This window comes from Epargyreus clarus, unplaced genomic scaffold, assembly GCF_041222505.1.
Source record: "Epargyreus clarus isolate Ecla_fem2 unplaced genomic scaffold, WU_Ecla_fem_2.2 ptg000005l, whole genome shotgun sequence".
In the NCBI taxonomy this organism is placed as follows: Eukaryota; Metazoa; Arthropoda; class Insecta; order Lepidoptera; family Hesperiidae; genus Epargyreus; species Epargyreus clarus.
In genome coordinates, this window is record NW_027332213.1 from 11,205,852 (window position 1) to 11,223,554 (window position 17,703).

The 17,703-nt window shown below is 32.7% G+C and overlaps 3 protein-coding genes across 4 annotated transcripts; 2 read left to right on the top strand and 1 right to left on the bottom strand.

The window, feature by feature from the left end:
• The first annotated feature begins 470 nt into the window (after positions 1–470).
• Positions 471–3,195, top strand: Sur-8 (leucine-rich repeat protein shoc-2). The gene has a single exon (XM_073073156.1). The coding sequence runs from the start codon at positions 773–775 to the stop codon at positions 2,474–2,476; it is 1,704 nt and encodes a 567-aa protein (XP_072929257.1). The 5' UTR covers positions 471–772; the 3' UTR covers positions 2,477–3,195.
• A 2,722-nt stretch (positions 3,196–5,917) lies between these two features.
• Mtl (Rac family small GTPase Mtl) lies at positions 5,918–10,536 on the bottom strand. The gene is made up of 6 exons (XM_073073161.1): positions 10,369–10,536; positions 10,163–10,278; positions 9,764–9,913; positions 8,871–8,953; positions 8,402–8,562; positions 5,918–7,792 (listed from the first exon to the last, which is right to left on the bottom strand). Exons 2-6 carry the CDS (start codon positions 10,276–10,278, stop codon positions 7,715–7,717), a joined length of 588 nt encoding a protein of 195 aa, XP_072929262.1. The 5' UTR covers positions 10,369–10,536; the 3' UTR covers positions 5,918–7,714.
• A 281-nt stretch (positions 10,537–10,817) lies between these two features.
• Tes (testin LIM domain protein) lies at positions 10,818–17,151 on the top strand. Of its 2 annotated transcripts, none has more exons than XM_073073164.1 (6): positions 10,818–10,980; positions 11,057–11,186; positions 12,265–12,417; positions 12,648–12,727; positions 13,619–13,777; positions 14,550–17,151. In XM_073073164.1, exons 2-6 carry the CDS (start codon positions 11,057–11,059, stop codon positions 16,131–16,133), a joined length of 2,106 nt encoding a protein of 701 aa, XP_072929265.1. In that variant the 5' UTR covers positions 10,818–10,980; the 3' UTR covers positions 16,134–17,151. The 2 variants fall into 2 exon arrangements, with proteins under 2 accessions (XP_072929265.1, XP_072929266.1); XM_073073165.1 differs by having other exon boundaries at positions 10,858–10,877.
• Positions 17,152–17,703: the final 552 nt, after the last annotated feature.

Consider the following 17,703-nt stretch of genomic DNA (forward strand, 5'->3'; position numbering starts at 1 on the left):
TGACAACTAGACTGGGCCTTTACAACTGTCAACTATGGCCACAGAACACCTATACTCCTAACAGAGACTATGGCTTTTAATTTGACTACTGATAACATTGTTCAAATTAAGTTGTCTTCATATAGATAACAAATTATGTACAATAACCGGCTTTTATTTGAATTGCTATTATTTGAGCTCAAGGAATAATGTATGATTACATCAAAATTAGATCTAATATATTATTTACCTCAAAGATTTTATTTGTAAGTAAGCCTCATACTTATCTTTTACCTCTTAATTGTTAACAAATGCTCTTAAGATGGGTCTACCAGCACTAATGTGGTACATTTTGAATTTTTCTGTTAAATAAATAAACATAAAACAACAACAAAAGATCAAAATTTATCAACAACAAAAATATTTGAAAAGTATGAGCAGGTAACATTATTCATTTGGCTGAACACAACCCCTTTGCCTTTTCCATGACAAAAAAATCAATCATGTTAAAATATTTCTGATGGAGGATGCGTTGTCCTTCCTTTGTGAAAATTTTATTAATTGTGAAACTAACAAAATTCGTGCAGTGATTAAGGAAATTTGAGACTAACAGTCATAATATATAAAGACTACCAGAGTTCCTTCATTGTAAAGCTATCTTTTATGTATACTAATTCTTACTAGATATTGATTCGTTAGTAAAAAGATGGGAGGATGGCAAACAGGTTTCAGATGAAAATTTAAAATAATAATTTTTCTATTTTACTATAGAAGTGTTAGTGAAATATTCAAAATGAATCTGGATAATTCACCGCGGGAGAATCCGGAGGCGCTGGATTCTATCGGTACCGTGAGTCCCCGTGAAAAATACCACAGTATGAGAGAGAAAAAACTATCTACCGCTTCTCTGACGAATCAGGAAGGAGTTCGACCGAAAGTGGTGACGGTTAAACATCCCGAATCGAATAAACCAAAGCCGACTGCTAAGAAGAATAAGCCTATACAAGCGGACTTAGATGTCATCAAAGAATTCATCAGATGTCGTGATGAAGGAGTGAAGCGGCTTGATCTGAGCAAATCTTCCATTACTTCTCTCCCCCCGAACGTAAGAGATTTGACGCATTTAGTGGAGTTCTATTTATACGGAAATAAGCTAGTCGCCCTGCCAGCAGAATTTGGCTGTCTTACCAATCTGCAGACATTAGCTCTGAATGAAAATTCCTTGACGAGTCTCCCAGACTCATTAGCGAACCTAAGGTGTTTGAAGGTTTTGGATTTGCGACACAATAAGTTGAGTGACATACCTGAAGTTGTGTACAAGCTCACATCATTGACGACTCTCTTTCTAAGATTCAACAGAATTCGTGTTGTTGGCGATGGTATCGCTTCTCTGACAAACCTCACCATGCTGAGCTTGCGAGAAAATAAAATAAAGGAATTATCATCAGGAATTGGGAAATTGGTTAATCTAGTAACATTTGATGTTTCTCACAATCATTTGGAGCACCTGCCGCAGGAGATTGGTTATTGTATTAACCTGTCAACTTTAGATTTACAACATAATGAACTGCTTGACATACCAGAAACAATTGGGAATCTTCAGGCCCTAACCCGCTTAGGGCTCCGTTACAATAGACTGACAGGAATACCACCAACATTGAGCAATTGTACTCATATGGATGAATTCAATGTGGAAGGCAATTCCATTTCACAGCTGCCTGAAGGCCTACTTGCTAGACTGCATGAGCTTACTAGCATCACCTTGTCCCGTAACTCGTTTGCTAGTTATCCTTCAGGCGGACCAGCACAATTCACTAATACTGTATCAATAAATTTGGAACATAATCAAATTGATAAAATTCCATACGGCATATTTTCGAGAGCCAGGAATCTTACAAAGCTCAACATGAAAGAGAATTTGTTAACATCTTTACCCCTGGATATTGGTACATGGATGAACATGGTAGAGTTGAATTTGGGTACCAACCAATTGACTAAACTACCTGATGACATACAGCAGTTGCAGAATCTGGAAGTGCTGATATTGTCTAACAATTTATTGAGACGTATTCCACCAAGCATTGGTAATCTGAGGAAGCTCCGTGTCTTGGATTTGGAAGAAAATAAAATTGAAGTTTTGCCTAATGAGATAGGTCTCTTACACGAGTTGCAAAAGTTGATTGTGCAATCAAATCAACTAACTTCTCTGCCTCGCTCAATTGGCCATTTGATTAATCTAACTGTTTTAAGCGTTGGCGAAAATAATTTACAGTATTTACCGGAGGAAATTGGCACGCTTGAAAATCTTGAGTCATTGTATTTGAATGATAATCCAAATTTGTGCAATTTGCCATTTGAATTGGCATTATGTGTAAGCTTGCAGATAATGAGCATTGAAAATTGTCCTTTGACATCCATCCCTGCTGATGTGGTTTCTCTTGGGCCTTCTCTAGTAATTCAGTATTTGAAATCACAAGGGCCCTACAGAGCCATGTGATATCAGAGAGATCAATACCTGCCAATTGCACACAATAGAGAAAACTAAGTGGCAGGCACTATTGAATCTACATTTTTCATGTTACATCCCCAGTTAATCAAGTAATCTTTTGTGTCTAGAATAACACAGGTGTTTTATCGTAATATTTTATCAAAATTGAATCTAAATGTTATTCTAGCATAGTTGTGCTAAATTTTGAGTCTTACTCTCTAATAATGTTATCATGTTAAAGAAATAGTTGGTGTCCAGTATCCTCTATAAAGATAGTGTTTTTAAATTAACATGATCAATGTGGATGTTTTAAAATAATATTGTTTCATCCCTGTGTATATAAAAAAAATCTGATGCAAAACTGTTGCCAGAATTATTGTATTCAATTTGATGTATATATAATGTGTATGCACAATAACTTAGGTTGTAAATGATCTACAATCATTTTAAAGGATTCTTGATGTACTTTCTTAACAAATCATAATATGTATTGAAAAGAGGCCAAATAACTCATTTATTCTTGTATGCAATTTTAAATTGTGTTGCTAGGACTAATCGCAATTAGTAATTCTTCTTGCAAATGTTTTAAATGCTACAATCTTGCATAATGGTTTAAAAATATCTTCGAAAACCAATAGATATGTATATTCCTTACTTTGATGATGATATTACTCATAATTCAATTTAACTAATGATGTATCAAAATTTTTGAATGAAAGCAGGAATGAAATAAAGAAAATAAAGTTTACATTGGGTCCCATAAAATAATGAGGCAGCTATTGAGAAACATTGTTCTAATAAAAATTGATTTAGAAATAAAGATTCTAACAAGTTTAGATATCAAAACTTAATTTAATCATGTTATAGAATATTCATTTCTGGCCTTTGTCAGCTTGTTTCACTGTAAATTAGGTGTGGTTTAATTTACATACACATATAGGTGCTGAATAATATCTAATGTGTTTTCTAAGTATATTCAAATAATTTTGGGTATATTTTAATCAGACTACATTTTTAATGAAATTGAATACCAGAATATGCGAATGGATTTTTTTCCTCTCAAATAGCAGAAAACTGAATTAATATCAGTAGTTAATACAATTTTATTACAAATTGTATTATAAGGATTTATATGCATTCTCGCCTAGCCAATTTCGAGCATTTATTCAGAATAATTTATGTGTCAATGTCCATTACGAGCTACTTTTAATATTTACTCTGAGGGAATGACATAACTTTACAATTCCTATTAATTTAAGTGCAATGATTATTCATACGTCCAGGAAAACAGCTCTAACATAAAGGAGCTCTATTGTTTATAACACTTTATTTAAAAAATATATATTATAGTAGGTACTGCTATAATTATTGATTCAATTTTGGCGCTATGGACAAGTATTGTAATGTATACTTTATATAGTATCATCTAAACTCAGCAGTAGCATAAAATCGTAGTCTGATAGTGGTAAAAATATAATTATGAGATGAAATCAAAGCTCTTAGGTTTAAAATGTTTATAATTATTCTAATTAGATATTTTGATATCATAAAATTAAATATAATGTGTAGGTACTTTGGGGACGACATTTAATTATTATTTGACCAAATTAACTGGTCCTAATATTAATTTCAAAGTCCTTATGAAATTGCATTTTTATAATTTCTATTTTATATCTACATTTTCAAGACCTTTTCCGTTTTGAAATTTCAGTAGGTTTTAAAAAAAAGTATAATACGAATTAAGTCATAGTACACTGTTGATGGTTCCCTTTTTACTAATTATTGTATCTATCACAAAGTAGTCTGTTGTGCTATCGCTGGTATGGTATTATTTCGGACTATTAAAAACCGTGACAGTCTACTTCTAGTCATCGTATTCGGATTCTTAGCCGATATCTCATTGTTTCTATGTTACCTATGTACATAGTGAGATGTGCTATAACATGCTTTGCACATAATATTAATTGTCCCGGTAGATTATGGCTTGCTATGACAGTACAGTAATTGAATAACAGACATTCGACTGACTCAACCACATTTAAATTTACACATTTGTCACAATGCGTGTGTCATACTTTCAGCTTTACATAATGTTTATGTATGATATTTTTATCCAATGTATATCAATTGCCAGATTTATGTGCGTTAAAAACGTATTTATATATTCAGTATTTTCTGTGTATTGCATGAATTAAAGTAGGTTCGTAATAATATCTCTATATTATATGTTTAAGATGAAATTTAATTGATGTATGTTAGAAATTGTTATGGATATAATTATCTACCTGCATTGAGATTTGTTCCGATATTAGAGTATATTCACATTAAGCGATTCCTCAATTATGATGAAATGATATGATGAAAGTTTATCACAAAATAATTCTATCGTTAATATTACTCCAAATTGTAATTACGACAACGTTTCCACTTTCACTGATTGTGGATTAACTTAGATTCCTATTTTTAATTGCAGTATCGTTCACAAATAAATCATTGATTCGAAATTAAACTTGTCCCATTTTTAAATGTGTAATATTACTGGATGTTTTAATTACATGTATGTGTTACATGAAATAAAGTGTATATTATAATATGAATTTTACTTTTATGCGAAACATTTACTTCCCTACAAATTGGATAAGTTACAGAATAACTTCAGGTTTTTTATTAAGTACATACATTTTCATCACATTTCCACCATTCTATACAGGGTGCAATTTGAACAACAATAAAAAATATCCGTTTTTTATAACTTTACTAATATATTAAATACCTCCTACAAAATATTTCCTGTAATGTCAGTACATGAGCAAAAATCTCATTCTAGCCTGTGAAGTACATTCGAAAACTAAAAAAAAAATGCAGTGTCGTGCAGTACACATAGGTACACTATGGGCTTCACCCACCACCACAGCCCTACTGATTGGATAGGCCTGGGTTGGTATATTTCATACAACGTTAAAATGTTTTCTTTTTCTTTAATTTCGGCCTTTTTTTTGACGTTAAATATGGTGCTTATTAATTTCTAATACGCATAAAACTTCATGCCAAAATTAGAACCGAACTTCTTACACCTGTTTGAGAGGCTGAATTACAAACCAAAGAATCTAGGTCGTCGTAATAGCTAGATCGTTTCCGACGAGATTGCATCGCCGGATTTTCCTCTATCCGTTTCCGCGGTTGTTCAATCTTGTTGGTGTTTCCATTTCCTTCCGATTTGCTTACTTTTCAAGAATACAGGTAGACATAATTATGAATATCTTTTTACAGATTAAAACCAATATTAAAATTTGTGAAAATAACTTCTAATTTTGGTACTGAAACATGATGTTATCAAATTATTTAGCATTTTACACACGAGTTAATTATGAGTTACATGTTGGACATTTCTATAACTAACTATTAACCAACACTCGTATACGTACAAGGACAGAACAAAGAAAAACGACATTTTAAATTCAATAATTTATGAAGTGCAAATATTACATAAGATTCGTCTCGAGTTGCGCATTTGTTCTTACATAAATAATTGTAGTTATATACATTTTATAAGCTTCTGTAAATCAAAGCAGTCTAAACCGTTTAAAAAAATCAGCCCTGAAAGTAACAATCTATAAATAATAACTGTTAATAATTGTAAATAAAAACACTACATCCTCAATTGTTTTAGTTACTCTATAACTAATTTTCTTCAGCTGCTATTGTGATGCTGCTAGAGGCTTAGAACGTACGGAGCATTGTTTTCCCGCTTTTGCGGACAGGGCGAAATTTAAAAAAGCATAGAAATTTGAAAATATACTGACAGTGGTGATGGTGTAAAATATAATATATGGATCTCTTTCTGTCCTACGGTTACTGCGTAACCGCGGCGACTACGTAATCGCGCAAATTTCATCTTTAAATTTTATTCGTCCGCAATGGAGGCGGAAGAAAAAAGCTCCGTGTGTTGTCACTCTTATTCTTTCACGACTGATTTCCGTACACGAACTTCATATTTCGCGAATAATATAATCACACTAAATGCTTATTATCCTTAAGCTACAATTTTCACATACAAAAATATTTCGACCTAGTAAATCACTATAAAACACACTTGGTTTCTTCATGCCCAATAAAACAAAATCAATATAAAATTAAATAATATGTAGTCGCAAAATAATATAGTATATACCGTGAGTGAATATCTAAACCAGTAACTCCTATTAAAGAGACCCAAAAAAAAAATGTTTTGAGAAATAAATTATCGTCATTTTGGGCCCTTGTTATCCCTCACAAAAATATTATTATATCCAAAAGTAAATGCATCTTACAATGTAGCTGCTTCGTAGGAAATCCATTTTATAACCAAATACTTTATTAATATCAAACATCCTTTTATGAAGGATTTCATATAGCAAAAAATACTTCCAAAAAAATCTTTATATATATTCTACTTGTCTTGGTATAAATCATAATAACTATAGTTCTAAATGTAAATTACATTTTAATAGAATTGTCATAATAAATGCTTATTAATATAAAATACTCATTCATGCAACTAAGAGATTAATTTGAGTATGTTAATACACATAACTAGCTTCTACAGTCAGTCCTTATTCACAAATTGCATAAGAATATTTGTAAAAACTTTCAAGTTATTGAGGTTCATTTGTGTATTATAAAAATAACATCACTCAATTTTACTAAACAGTAACAATTTGTTTCCAACCATAGTTGATTTTAAGAACACAACTAGAAGGTACTCAGACTTACATCTATTCATAAATCTTTGGTATTACCACTTTGCTTATAAAAAAGCAGAACAAAATAAATAACACTTTTATTGTGATGTTCTTGATATTAACCAAAAGGTATATCACATTGCAGTATTCGAGATATTTATGGCACTTAAATATTCATGATAACAGATTGGAAAAAATGCAGATAAATATTATGATTAAAACAGTTGATCTAAAAAATAATATATAGAAATTACACTAGTGAAGCCATCTTAGGTCATAAACTCATAATGTTTAAACCTTGGAAAACCAAAAGCTTCACAGAATCTTTAGGTTTTTAAAAAATGTGTATTAAATTTTAGGCTTGTGTGTATTTTTATAACCTGTGATGGCCTATACCTCAAGCCTTTGGAGAGAAAGATGAGACAACACATTTATTACACTGGTATAGAAACATATTATTACTGTTGCTGTGAGATTCCTGCATGATCATGTGATATAACATTAGTTTGTCATGGATGCATCATATTTACATAATTAAACATTTCCTCTGATGTCTCTTTTGAGGTTCAGGTCTTAATACCGCACGAACAGCTTCATCAAATACCTGGAATATAGAACAAGAAATATTGAGAAAATATTACCAATTCAAGCATGTTTCCTCTTAAAAATGGGAAAGGTTTAGGGCAAAGTTACATCACATACATAGGTTTCTGCATTTTTGACAATATTATAAAGAACTCCCAGTTTGTAAATATAACCTTCAGTGGTATTCCTAAAAATGTGTTTGAATAGGAAAGCAAGCAAAAAGTAATTTAAATATGAAAATAGCATAAGTGTTTATCAAAGATCTGCATCATTTTTATACATGTAATCCTTTTGGCCAATAAGCCAGGCGAATATCTGAGCTTAAGCGGTCAAGGCCACCGATCACACAACTTCAAACACTTCTATTACCTCTGAGCCCTAAATTACCACATCCTTTAAATTAAAATAGCATTTTATACTTCTGTTACAAGACAAGGTCAATATTGGGCACTTCCTGCTATATAATAGTTGAATCTAGCTCATATTGGACTAGACACCAAGATGATAAAATAATCTGTTCTATATATCGTAGTGTAGGTATATTCTTGGATGCATAGATTTTGGAATTTCACATGGATGGATTTGGTTAGATGAACAATAGAATGATTTAATATAATAATTAACATACCTGTTTGAGTCCACGCTGTGTCAATGCAGAACATTCCATATATTTTACAGCTCTTATTTTGTTAGCCAGCTTCTGGCCTTGTTCGCGTTTTAATGGCGACATGCCTTGTTCAGAAAGTAAGCTTAATGTTTCTCTGTCATCTCTCAAATCAATTTTGGTTCCTGGTGAAAAAATAATTTCATATCTTAATCTTAAAGATTAGATCTTAAAAATTATGTATGTATTCATAATTATGTAAGAAGAAAAACTATGACAAAACAAAAAAATATTACAAAATGATTGATACATTTGTACCATCATATTATATTGTACCGTCTCATATTTTTGTGATTAGAATTTTCTGCAAAACTTGTGTCATTTTATAACCAATTCTATGATGTCAAACACCAAAGTGTAACATCAAAAAAAAGATTTTTGACAGCAATAATATTGAACAGAACTTCTTTTATAGATTATTTATATCACTTACCAACTAAAATAATAGGTGCATCTGGACAGTGATGTTTGATTTCCGGATACCACTTTGAAGTTACATTTTCATATGACGAAGGACTGAAAACCAGAGGGCATAAGGTTATGATATATTATTACATATATGAGACACAAATATTTAACTTAAATTAAAATATTGTTAGAAAATTAATATGAAGGGAGTACAATAATGATTCACTTATAGTGATGTGACTTTCCCAATAATGCTTTATGGGAACTTATACTAGTGTTGAGTAAAGTGGGACCAACACATTAAAAAAAATGACTTAGAAGCCTTTTATATTTGGACTTTGAGCCAATGTCTATAAGTAGTAGTGACTACTTTATGTTGTGTTAACTACATATAAGATTTATACAAACTCTGTAAAATTACCAACTATATATTATTAAACCAACAAGTCCATGTTATTAAATACGATAAGACTATACTAGAAGACCTATGCAACTAACAAACTTCAGATTTAACTACAATTACTTAATACAGTTATTACTTGATTTGTTGATACTTTCAAATTTGTATGTAACACTAAAATATTAGTATGAGGCATAGATTAGTAAAGATTACTCACTCCTAACAAGAAAATGTACCCAGTTTTGAGAATTGAAATACTTGCGTAAAAAAGTTTTGCCATGTCTCCGTGCTAAAATGACCATTAAATATTTAAAATAAATATTTATTTATTACCTAAATTACGTAATTATTACGTAAATAAGTTATTTATTCGTAAATTTTCTCTAAAAATCTTTTTATTTGTCAAGGATTCAAAAAAAGAACTTACTAAAATAAGCCGTTTGTGGCTTCATTCAATTTCAAGGCGGCGAAGTATCTTTACTAATCTATGGTATGAGGATATATAAAAAACAAAATACCTCGTCACACTGAAACATATGAGGAAGACATCAGTTTGTGGGTAGCTCAATGGCCTCAATCTATCATAGTCCTCTTGTCCTGCAGTATCCCAGAGTCCTAATGACACTGCCACTCCATCCACAACCATTGGTGCAGAGTAATTGTCAAATCTGAAATTGAATTGTTTTGTTCTTAAATATTTTTGAAGAGAACATAAAAAAAGACTTAACTACAATTTTCATACTAAATAATGATAGTAGGAGGATATAATTATGATGATTCAAATGTGACAAATATATTATCATTTGTAATTGTGTGTCTATTTCCTAAATATGTACGTAGAGTCTACGTTTATACCAGTTATCACGTACTGCATTCACAAAAAAATGTATTGGGATCCAATATGATTGCATACTCACACTGTGGGCACATATTCTCCAGGGAAACTATCAGTGGTATACGATATTAACATACACGTTTTTCCGACAGTTCCATCACCGACAACCACACATTTAATAGGTCTTCCCGAAGACATCTACGAGAAAATACATTATTGATAAATAAAGGCCAACCTATGAGTCACGGAAAACCAAAAAGTATGGTATGATAAAATATAAAAAAATACCTTTATATGAAGTATTTTGGAACACTCTGTATTCACTGATGTTTATGTCAGTATAAATCTTGATAAATTCACTTTCGTTTTAATTATTTTATGGAATATAAACCAAAACTGAATAGGAAATCTGAAAAAACGCATTGAAAGATGGATGTTGTATTGCCAGTTCTTGACGAACAAGCATTTTTAATTTTGATTATGACAACCTGGATTACCATTTACGAAATTTTGTAATTTGTTAAGAAATAATGTAATAATAAATATAAAATAATAACACGAAACTATATATAAATTGATATACATTATGGCAAGATTATAAAATACGTAAGTTTTATATCTATCAATGAGTACAATCATAGTTTTAAGATAGTGTACGTGAGAGTATACGTCTATCTTTACATAAATAATGGCCAAATGAATATTACGTCACTGTCACTCATTTGTCACTTTGTTTATCTCAATTTTGTCAATAATGTCAATATGGCGTTCTTAGTGTCAGTAGATAAATATTCATTGTACGTATTTTTCGTTGTTCACTTTTATTGGTGGTGTGTAACTTATGTCAATTGATAAACGAATATCCTATTAAATCTAAGATTGCCGACAACAAGAACAAAGGTTTGTGATATAAATGTTTGGAAGTTTATAAACAAAATTCTTTAACAGTTAAGTGCACTATAAGGTTTTATTTCAGATGAGTGAGTCATGTGTGGAGACTCCAGAAGCGCCGGCTTGGCTATCAAAACTGGAGAGTCAGCGAGAAAAGCTAAGCAAAGCTCGATTGGGACATGATAGCGGTGCCGGAGCTCCGTGTAATTCGTGTGGTATGTTGTTTATTTTATGCTTAACAGTAATTTGGGACAAACCCGGTCAACTTCTATACTTTCGTTCATATATCATACCAGTTGTAACTTATGTCGGTCATTAATGCGTTGCTACCTCTGATGATTGTGATCAATCATTATGGCCCTACGATACCTTCCAAACCAGAGTAACAGTTTAAATGGGGTTGCTGTAAAAAAGAACTACACATAGCAGTGGTGCCATTGCAGTTAAACCTCCAGAAGTGTTTTGGTAACATTCATATGACCAAGAAAGAAGTCATATATTCTATAAACTTAAACTTATATTTACGAACAGTTCTACTTATGTATCCGTTATGATTAATGACATCCTTGATAACTTATCTATCATTGAGTAATTCAGGTACTTATTATTTCCTTTGCTTATTGAATAAACAAAGGAATAAAACGGGAACTTTGATCCTTTATAATATAATGACGCAATATTATATTACAACATTGATCATTAACTAAGTATTTAATCAATTAAACTATATTATCAGTTGTTAATGTTAATGATAACAGCCAGTTTTATTTTGTATCGAGATAATAATCTATTGATTATTTACTTAAGAAAGTAATATGCAATGCATATATTATGCAATGATTTTTAAAACCTAGAAACAATGTACTTGTTCCTTGTCTTATAAAGCATTTAATCTATGTAATGCTAATCTAGAAGATCCATAAGGAGAGCTGATTTTAATAACCACCTCCTTTCTAAAGTCGGTTAAAAAGATAGTATATCTCAATGAAGAAATATAGAATATATTTCATTAAATTGAAGTTGCCAAAAATTGAGCTTTTTAAAAACGGCTTATCTATCGGCTGTCCTAATGTTGCATGATGTTCTCTCAAAATCATTGATCTCCATCATAGATTTGCAAGGATTGACAATTAATAGATATACACATAGAAATAAATATAATGAACATATGATTATTGAATTAGGAAAAATCAATTATAACATTTATTCTCATTATGTTCAATTTCTTCTAAACAATAGGGTGAATCTGTGGCTCAATACCAACATATATCAATTCAATCACTACTATTTCAGGACCATCTTGCCCTGGTTTGGATTTACACTTCTGGAGAAAGGTGTGTCGCTCCTGCCATTGCAGTAAGGATGTGCATGATGTACAAGATGACGACTTGTCTGGGTGGGCACAGTTTGAACTCCTTGGCACTGCCAGGCCTAAAAAGGCCTCTTGTAAGTAACCATTTACACATACATTTTATCCGCGCCTTGTTAGTATAATCTGAAATCTTTCCATTTATGGAAATGTATACTATAAGTCTAATATTTCTGAGAATTTTAATATCCATTGCTCATAGATAATCTATTATGCCCATTTTCCTTCTTACTTACTAATAATAATCTAATAGGCAAGTAGTGTGTCATAGTAATAAAATTATTAATTGTATTCAATATTCTTTCAGTGCCACTTATCAAAATTCGGGGAGTAACAGATAAACCCGTGAAGCTTGATTGGGTACCTCCAAATGCATCAACAGAGCTGGTAATTGTGTTTTTATATCGCTTGGTTTTATAAGAATAAGAAATTAGATGATTTGTAGTAGCTATTTATTATTTTGTTACAATCACTTTTATTTGAATTTAAAACCATATTACCATTGGCCATGATTCATTCATATTATCAGTTTAACTGTGCTGCAACTAGGTAAAGGTTTTAAAATGTTAAAAGGGTTAAACATAATTTTCTAGTATGATGTCCATACCTTTATTTCCATTGTATATTGTATTGTATGTTGAATCACATTAGTAATATTGTAAAATTGTATAATTAATTTTTAAATATTTATCTTATTCCCCTATCTGGGAACTGGGATTGTATTATTTCACCATCCGATAGTGTGGATTATGGATTAATTTTTGAAAAACAAATATAAATAGAAAAGTGGACGAAATAGGTCATTTATAAGAAAATAGTATTGTTTTCATAAGTCTATTATTCATCGGTTGATAGTCCATTAATTTTAATACAACTCACAATACCCTGGTAGAGATCTTCAGGATTCACATTATCCATACGGTTCCAAGTGTTCAAGAATAGTTCTCGCCAAACCAAAAGTCTTAGTAATAAATATTGCATCGTGTCAAAGGAATTAGAACAGCATTTCTATATGTGTAAAAAAAATGCTGTTACATCTCCGTGTACATGTGCGCTCCGGAGAAGTACTCGCAATCATAGAGCGCCTGGAATGTGGAGGTGGGGCCACTCGCCTCCCCCCGCCTTCTTTTCCCTGATACCATTGTTTTGCTTCTGCTACTCGTATCGCGCATAATTACAGCGGACTAGCGGTTTGGTGCAATTTATACAAGTAATCACCATGATCCATGTACTCCAGATGTTCAAGTACATATAATCAACATGATGCATGTATCCCAGGTGTCAGAGTACATGTCGTGCCTGGGCGCGGACGCGCCGGTGTCGGGCTCGGCGGCGGCGCGGCGCCGGCGCGCGCAGCTCCGCACGCAGCTGCCGCCGCACGACGTGGCGCCCGCCGCGCGACACCACGCCACTGATCAGGAGAAGACTGAGCATACCGTGAGTCTTTATTGTATATGAAGAGAGAGCAGGCAAATGGATCTAATATTGGCGAAATGTAATTAATATTCACCACTTTATATTTTAAAAATGCATATACCTACTAAAGAAGCTACTTCTTACTATGATAAAAAATACTAAAAATAAAATTAACTACGTGGTACGGAACCCTCCGTGTGCGAGTTCGACTCGCACTTGGCCAATTATTTATTCTTTTACTGAAGGTGGTAGAACCCTATGTGGTTAGAGTTCAGCGGCACCACTGGCACGCCTATTTTTACGTCAATATAGCAGTGTTAAGCGCTGAAGTGTTCTAGTACTATGGGTGTGGGGTGTGTTCTAGTACTAGTGGTAAGGGGGATATACTTTTCAGACCCAATCTAGCTTAGTCCTTAGGGGTAGGGGTGCATCAGTGTACGACCTCAGGTAGTAATGTCTTATCTTATCTGTAGTACCCACTTACCATCAGGTGGACTGTACTTCTGCTACTTCAATATTATAAAAAAATAAAAAATAATACCATTGCTTATAGGGTCACCTAATTATATTTAGGCTTGTATCGTGGGCTATGGTCATTTGCAAACATAACACCTGGCTGTGGGTCAACCTAGAACCATTGTCTAAACTAAACTTTCACTACTTGACATTACCTTGATATTACTCGAATAAATAAGTAGATTGTATGCTATAAGCACTAGGTTATCTTATAAATCTGCTTTTACAATTTCATCATATAATGTACCAAGTAATTTTATTTTTTGTATGTTAACAGGAATACATCACCCGGATAAAAGATCATGTCGTTGGAATGGGTAACGTAGTAAGAGTGGGACCCCTGCAGAGCGGCGAACTGTACTCCATCGAAAATAGTAAGACTCACACTACCACCAAGTCTTATGCATTGCCTTTAAAGATATCCAACATATCAAGGGGCGTTAAATACAACATTGTTCCTAAAAATGCTTCGGATAAAAAACTTGTTCTGGATGCTCAAGGGAATGTGGTTAGCAGTGCAGCTAATTTACCTGATTATAAATCAAGTCCAATACTGAGTCGTATTGTAAAAGACAAATTACACGTAATGCGCATTGAGTCAGATCGTATTAAAAGCGCGGTAGAACATGGGCCAGTTTACGATAAATTGTTCAAGAATCTTAACGATTTGAACATGCCTGTCAACAATGACGTCTACTTGGAACCAATTAAACTGTTCAGAGAGGAATACAATAAAAACCCACAGTTCAAAGAGGAGGTCAATGAGTTTGCTAATAAGGCTCTCAGTGCTCAAATAATGCCAGATATATGGGCGACGAACAATAACGTTATGGGCACCGCCAAGCTATTGGATAGTAGGATCCAGAAGGGTACAATTTTCGCTCCAAATGGCGAGATCTGGAGTTGGAAACATGAGCCGACTACAGCGGAGCACAGTGGAACAATCTGCTCTACTAAGATCAATCCGCAATACTCCACTACCACGAAGCCAATTAACCAGGTTGAACCACAGCAGACAGCACCTTTGAGGGAATACCTTCGGTCACATTCTGAGGAAGACCGTCCTCCTCCACCGCCGCCTAATTACAACACTTATCCTGGCGCTTTGCCGCCCACAAATAGTGATTGGAATAACGACAATGCACCGGCCTCCGACAGCTCTGGAAACCCCATACCTGTCGGTAACTTTGGAGAACAAATCGATCCACTTCTTAATCAGTTTGCCGACATGACTTTGAGTCCTGCTGAAGTGGAATTCAATAGAAAATTGTACAATGAAGGAGTACCATGCCAGCGCTGTGAAAAACCAATGTTTGCGGGCGAAGTAGCGGTAAAAGCGGAGCGAGCTGGTCAGGAGGCTATTTGGCATCCTCAGTGCTTTACTTGCAGCAAATGTGGCGAACTTTTGGCCGATCTAGTCTACTTCTTCTACAAGGGCGAAATCTATTGTGCCAGAGATCTGGCTAATGTTTTGGAAATACCACGTTGTGCGGGATGCGACGAATTGATTTTCACGAGGCCCTACACTGCAGCAGAAGGCAGAGCATTCCATGTGCAACATTTTTGTTGCTACCACTGCGATGCCCCTCTTGGTGGTAAAAAGTATGTTCCTGATGACAAGACTGGATTGCCTATATGTCTTCAGTGTTATGACCAATTTTATGCAGAGCGTTGCAGGGCTTGTGGGGGCGTCATAGGTCCCGAACAGCAAGGTGTGTCTTGGAGCAACGTACATTGGCACGCCAATTGTTTTATTTGCTCTGGCCGCATGTGCGGGAAAAGTCTCCTAAGTGGACGTTTTGTGGTTAAACAAGAGATGCCTTTTTGTAGTGTGCCTTGTGTGCAAAGTAGAATCAAATAAGATATTTCTATACTATGATGTATGTGCCTATATTTACTGCATAGATTTTTTTCTATATTTAAGATGAAATTTACTTATACAATTAGTCCAGAATAAAAATATTTTCGATGAGGATTATTCTAATGAAAGTTTGTATTAAGAAATACATTTATATAAATACATTTTAGTAGATATATATTTTAAAAATAAGTAAAGTGTTTTATACAAAAACAAATATATTGCATTTATATTTATGAAGATGTTGAAATGAGCATTATATAGATTAATATTGAAAAAGCGCTAAACAACTGTTTCGAAAATATTATTATATTGAATGTAAACTACTGTGATTGTACCGAGTGTCAAATTATATAATGGTAATACAAGATTATTATATGTGTGTTGGTACTACATGTGTGAAATCAATTTTAATAAAATCTATATTGACATTCTATTAAGCAGTTTGTAGACATTTAATGACAATTTGTATTAATTATAAAGATATATTAACAATTTTGAAATATTATGTGTTTACTACACATAGTAGTGTGTTATGTAGAGTAAGTTTATTGGGATTGTTATTAGGGATATTATACACTGCATTTGTAATATTAGGGACCAAAATAAATCATTCTTTTATAGTGTACGGAATAAAACTATGATTACTAAAATGGCATCTAAATTAATTTTCATAAAGGCAAGCTAAGCAGTAGAAGCTGTCTATCATTTTATAACTGACATTGATTTATCTTCTTCAAAATGTTTGTGGTCATTATGATGGCCGTAACAAACTGCAATGATGCAATTTCATACTGATTTGCTACTTTTGATGTGTAGGTCATGTTTGTTAAGATTTTGTATCCAATCAAATTTACATACATGTAAAACAACTTTGTTTATTTTATCTTATAGTAATGTTTGCAAGGATACTTTTGATATTATATAAATGCGTGATATTTTATAATTAGGTGCAAGACATTCCTCTAAATTGTGCCATTATGTTAAGTATTCAATTTTGCAATAAAAATAAAGTTTATAATGTGGCTTTCATTGAACAAATTCCTTTTTTTTTTCTATAGATAACATGAACACTTTTTGGTGTTTATTTTAATAAAATGTATATTTCAGTACATTTCAACAAAAAGTAACCTATCAAGTCATTGTACTGTTCATATTCAATTCACAATACATGCATCTGGGGATGCAATAGAGTCCTTGCCAAATCAAGCCAAAGTAAGAAAAGGGCACAGATGTTACCATCCTTTTCTCAAAGCTGGTAGAAGTATTGTTGCCTCTAGTATATCTACATTATTAAACTAAATAGTAGTATGTGAAAAATTGGAACATGTGTTAAAATACCTAAACAATGAATAATGAGAGAAATTCCGTAAATTTCTGGGTAAATTCATATTTAATGATTGGTAGATAACACACTACCTTTTAATAGGAGATACTTACATACAATTAAAGTTAAAGGGACTAGGTGAAAGAATGTATTTTAAAAATCATTTATTGAAACTATTAAAAAAATATTTTTTTTTATATGCATATTTGACAATGCAATTTTATAGTTACAGATTAGGTAAGTGAT